The 5,086-nt window shown below is 65.2% G+C and overlaps 1 protein-coding gene across 1 annotated transcript in view; it reads left to right on the forward strand.

Annotated features, from left to right (window-relative positions):
* Positions 1 to 81: 81 nt before the first annotated feature.
* Positions 82 to 5,086, forward strand: part of PHOX2A (paired like homeobox 2a) — a 7,785-nt gene continuing 2,780 nt past the window's right edge. The window contains exons 1-3 of the mRNA XM_025195213.1: positions 82 to 145; positions 277 to 464; positions 4,708 to 5,070. Of these exons, the coding sequence (XP_025050998.1) occupies positions 82 to 145; positions 277 to 464; positions 4,708 to 5,070 (615 nt within the window). The remainder of the gene's footprint in view (positions 146 to 276; positions 465 to 4,707; positions 5,071 to 5,086) is intronic.

The following is a 5,086-nucleotide window of genomic DNA, read 5'->3' on the forward strand; positions in this document are numbered from 1 at the left end:
GCTGGCCGGGCTCGATAGCTCGATGCGCTCGGGACTCCGCACGTGTGTCCGCTCCGGGTTTCTCACCGGGGTCGCGGGGGAATGGCGCGCTCCCCACGGCCGGTTTGCATGGCCGGCGTGGTTCACGCGCGTGATCGCGTGGCCCGTGTGTGCATTTAGGGCGCGGGGTCGTGTCCAGGGTGCGGGTGTTGCGCGATGCAGCAATTAGCGCCTCCGCACGGCACCCCCCGCCCCGCGGGCATTGCCCCCTCGGCTAACACTGGCCTCCCCCCGCAGTGCCCTACAAGTTCTTCTCGGACCCGTCGGGCATCAACGAGAAGCGCAAGCAGCGCCGGATCCGCACCACCTTCACCAGCTCGCAGCTCAAGGAGCTGGAGCGGGTCTTCGCCGAGACGCACTACCCCGACATCTACACCCGTGAGGAGCTGGCGCTCAAGATCGACCTCACCGAGGCCCGGGTGCAGGTGAGCACCGCCCGGCACTGCCCGTCCTCCCCAGGAGCCGGCACTGGGAGAGTTGAGGGGGGGAAACTGAGGCAAGGGAGTGGGGAGCGGGGAGACTGAGGCAGGGGGAGCGAGGGATGTTGGCGCATAGGGTCACACTGAGTTGGCGGCGGGGCTAGAGAAAAGCTCCGGCCGGGAGGGTAGTAAAGCACTGGAGCAGGCTCCCCGGAGAGGTGGGGGAGTCTCCATCCTTGGAGGTTTTGAAGCCCGGAGTAGACAAAGCCCTGGCTGGGATGATGTAGTTGGGGCCAGTCCTGCTTGGAGCCGGGGGTTGCACTAGGTGTGACCTCCTGAGCTCCAATCCAACCCTCCTCCGATGGCTGGGTAGAGACAGGGTGGAGGAGCCCTTACGTCCCAGCCCGCTGCCCCCTGCCTCCCTTGCTGAGTGCCGAGCTGGATTTAAGGTGCCTTCAGCATGCCCAGGGCTTGGGCTGTGAGGGTCTGCTTCCCTGCACGGATGGTGCTCACCCTGTGCAGCCGCTGTGGGGAGGGGAGGCTGAGAGCTCTCCCCTGGACCTTGCACGCCCATTTCTCCAGCATTAGCCCAGGCACACTGATGCCTCCATGGCAGGGCTGGCATGAGGATGCCATCACTGGTGGCCCTGGCACAGTGGGAACAGGCGTGTGTCCACAATGGTTCCAGTCAGGGCCCCACGGCACAGAGGAGACAATCCCTCCCTAGGAGAGTCATCCAGATCCCAGGAGCACCTGGGCAGCCCTGTCCCTGGTGCTTGGAGCATGCCCTCGACAGCCAGCGCTGTGGGTGCATTTCCTCAAGCAGGGGCCAGCTCATGCGGAGGGTGCAGCAGCTGCCCTGCTGCTAGGCCTGACCCGGGAGCCAGATCCTGCCCCCTCTCCCACGTCAGGACTGTTGCGGGTAGCTCCCTGCGGCCCTCACCCAGACTCGGAGGAGGGTGGGAATTAGTAAGGAGGGTGCACCCGCGTCCTGAATACTGCCTGCTGTGGGCAGAGGGGGGAAAGGGGCAGCACCGGGGCGTGGAGAGTCTCGTGTGCACGGAGAGCTGAAAGAGGCTGGGGCTTGTCAGCCTGGAGGAAAGAGAACGGGGGGAAGAAGATGTCGAGGGGGCTGTAAAATCATGCACGGGACAGAGAGACTAAGCCGGGATTTGCCTCTTCCCGTCTCCGACAGCACTGGACCGAGGAAAGGAGGCTGCCGCTTTTGTGCAGCCTGATTCACTCGGGAGCTGGTTGCCTCAGGGTGTGTTAGAGGCCGAGAGTCCAGCGGGGCTCTGAAGGGGAGCAGGGAAATGCCTATGGGTATTAAAGGGGGTACAGGGGGACCCCAATTTCGGCCTTCCTGGGTCTCTGGTTTTGGCCGTGTAGAGGGGCAGGGGATGCAGCGCTGCAGGAGAGGGGCTGGACGGAGCTGTGGGCTGGCCAGGAGCAGCCCCGGTGTCCCCGGGGGGTGCACAGTGCTGCTCCTTTCCACCCGTCCCAGCGCTCGGTGCTGCAGGCTGTGCGGAAGAAGGCTGTTCCCCAAGGAGACAGGTTTAGCCGGGTGCAGAGGGGGTTTTGCTTAGAGACTTGGGTGCACCTCAGTGCCAATTAAATGCCCACCGGGGCCCAGGGCAGACTGAAAGGTAATGGTCTCAGGCTGGGCTGATTTAACAGCCCCATCTCCAGCAGATCTTGGGGGTCCCTTGCTGCTGTGCTCGGCCCCTGCCCCATCAGTGCTGGTCTGAGGATGGGGGAGAGCAGCCGGAGGCCCATAGCGCCCGCCCTAGCGCCCACCCGGCTGTCTCTGGGTGGGGCTCAGGGGTGGAGGGAGCAGGGATTTGCAGGGGGAGGGAGCAGTAGCAGCAGGGGTGGAGAGGGTAGGAGGGAAGTCCAGAGACCAGACCCGGGGGAAGCAACCAGGCTGAGGCTGACGAGTACCCCAGGAACAGCCCAGGCAGGTTTCACCCCCACTTCTCGTTGCTGTCCTAGAGACACATCTGGAAGGGAGCTGCCGAGGTCACGTCTAGTCCAACCCCTGCCGCGGGCAGGATCAGCCCTGTCCAGCTATCCCCAGACAAACCCAGTGTCCGACCTCTGAGCAAAACTGCAGTCGCCCCTGCCGCAGCACCAGGCGTCGCACCCCACCCTGCCGCAGGGAGAGCAGGGGGCCCGCGGCCGCCAACATCCTGCTGCTGCAAAGATTGATCATAGATGCTCAAGAGATCCCAGTGCCCCCACTACAGAGGAAGGCAAAACCCCACAGTCTGCACCAGTCTGATGGGGGGGGGTGGGATTCCTCCCTGACCCCAAATGTAGCATCAGTCCGACCCTGAACACAGGGGCAAGACCTTCTCGCCAGGACCCTCCGGGTTTGGTCCCAACAGGAGCATTGGCACAGCCCAGTCCCCATCCCCAGCTGCAGCCAGCACCTCAAGGGGAGGCTTAAAACCCCCTGACACATGGAGCAGGTAGTTCAGGGGGGAGGTCAAGCAGCAAAGCCCAGAAGCCTGGGAAACCCCATAGAGGAGGAGGCAGCAGGGCCCAGTAGCCTCAGGGCACACAGGGAAGCTGAGGAATGGAGGGAGGGCAGGAGGGAGAGCTGCAGGGCGGAGGGGCCGTGAGCAGGTCTGTGCCTCCGGCGCAGCATGCCGCCGGCATTTGCAAACTACCCACGCCCTGTGGATCGGGGCCTCCCCTGTCACGCAGCCCAGCCGCCCCTGGCTTGTGGGGTGTCTGGAGTGGGGAGCTGCTGGCTGGATCAATGAGACGGGACCCTGCCTCACCCCTGTGGCTTCGCCTGCCTTCTCCCCCCCCCGCTTCTTTGCTAGAGAAATCTCTGCAAAAGCTGGCGCCGTGCATCCCTCTCTTACCCCACCTGGCCTTGAGCGTGCCTCAGCCCCTGGGATAACTGCACACCAGCTTTGGCTGGAGAAATAAGGTGCCCGTCTCTGCGCGCATCCCTGTGCCCAGGTCCCTGGCCAGCCCCGTCACACTCAGACCCCCCTGCCTCCCCCGCGCTCACCGCCGGGCAGCTCTTCCCTTCACCGGTGCAGCTGCTAGAGGGTGCCAGGGTGGCCCCCAGCTCTGCCACCCCCAGCAAACCACCCTGCGGGGGGTGGAAAGGGGGTGGTTGCCAGGAGGTGACAGGACCAGCCTTGAAAGAGGGAAGGAAAGAGGGGCTTTGCTCCCCTCTCACTTCCTCCTGGTTACAGCTGGTGCGAGGCTGGGGCAGAGGGAGGGACGATGCTGCTCCCCAGGGTCAGAGTCCGAGTTGCTCCATGGTCGTGTCCTCCCCAGTCCTTGCCCAGCCAGCAGCGGGGAACAGGCAGAGACAGGGAGACCCCATCCGCCGGCTGATGCCAGGCAGCCGCGTGCGTGCCTTTTGGGGTAGAGACTGCCCGTTAGATCCGGAGCGCGCTGTGCAGCTCTTCGGGCAATCTAGAGACACGTTGCCTTTGGGATGGGCTGGATCCAGAAGCATGGTGCCCTGCTCTGGGCACGGCTGCCGTCCAGCCAGGGCTGCCTCTCCATCCCCCTGATTCCAGGAGCTGGGGCTCCGAGGGCAAAAGATACCCCCCAGTACTGCTGGGACCAACCCCAGAGAGTCCTGGCTGCATTTGGGGGCAGGAAGGAATTTCCCCCGTCAGATCGGTACGGATGGGGGGGGGGTTGCCTTCCTCTGCAGTGGGGGCATGGCCTCTGCCTGGGGTCTCTTGAGCATTTAACCCCCCTTGCAGCTGCTGGACATGGCCAGCCGTCCTGCGGCAGCAGCTCTGGGGTCTCATTTAGGGGCAACGGGCCTTGTAGCTGCACCGCATCCCTTGTCATGTAGGTTAGACACACCCTTGCCTGGGCGGATTGAGGCAGGGCCGATCCTGCCGATCCTCGAGCAGGGCGCTGGACCGGCTGTGCCCTTCGCTGCCGGCACGGCTGTGCCGCCAGTCACTGATGAACAGGACAACAGGGAGGCGCTGGATTTGCAGCTGGGTGACATCCAGCTGTTGGAGAAGGGGAGTGGGAGTAAAGGGCATCCTGCTGGTGCAGCCACCTCCCTCCTTCATCCCCGCTTCTCGCACCATTTGCACCGGCCATCTCTCGCTGTGGGCCCAGGGTGCGTCAGGGGCTGGCCGGAGCTGCAGCAGGAGCCTGCAGACCCCTCCAGCCCGTCCCGGCGGCGAGCGGCTCTTGGCCCCCGCGTGACTTGGCTTCTCTGCTCTCTCCCTCCCCGGCCCGGCCCCCCTTGCAGGTCTGGTTCCAGAACCGGCGGGCCAAATTTCGCAAGCAGGAGCGAGCGGCCAACGCCAAAGGCGCCGGCGGGGGCAGCAATGGCGGCGCCGTGGCCAACAAGAAGTCGGACCCGCGCTCCTCCTCGGAAGACGACGAGTCCAAGGAGTCCAACTGCAGCCCCACGCCTGACAGCACCGCCTCGCTGCCCACCGCCGGCGGCCTCAGCCCCGGCAGCAGCCTGAGCCCCAGCCCCGGCACGGGGCAGGGCAGGGCCCCTGGCCACGCTGCCCAGCCCCTAAAGGCTCCTCTGTGGCCCGGGGTCAGTACTAGCAACAGTCCCAGCAACACGGCCGAGCTGCTGAAGGCTTGGCAGCCGGCCCAGGCCCTGGCCCGGCCCT

Source organism: Alligator sinensis, unplaced genomic scaffold (assembly GCF_000455745.1).
Source record: "Alligator sinensis unplaced genomic scaffold, ASM45574v1 scaffold854_1, whole genome shotgun sequence".
In the NCBI taxonomy this organism is placed as follows: domain Eukaryota; kingdom Metazoa; phylum Chordata; order Crocodylia; family Alligatoridae; genus Alligator; species Alligator sinensis.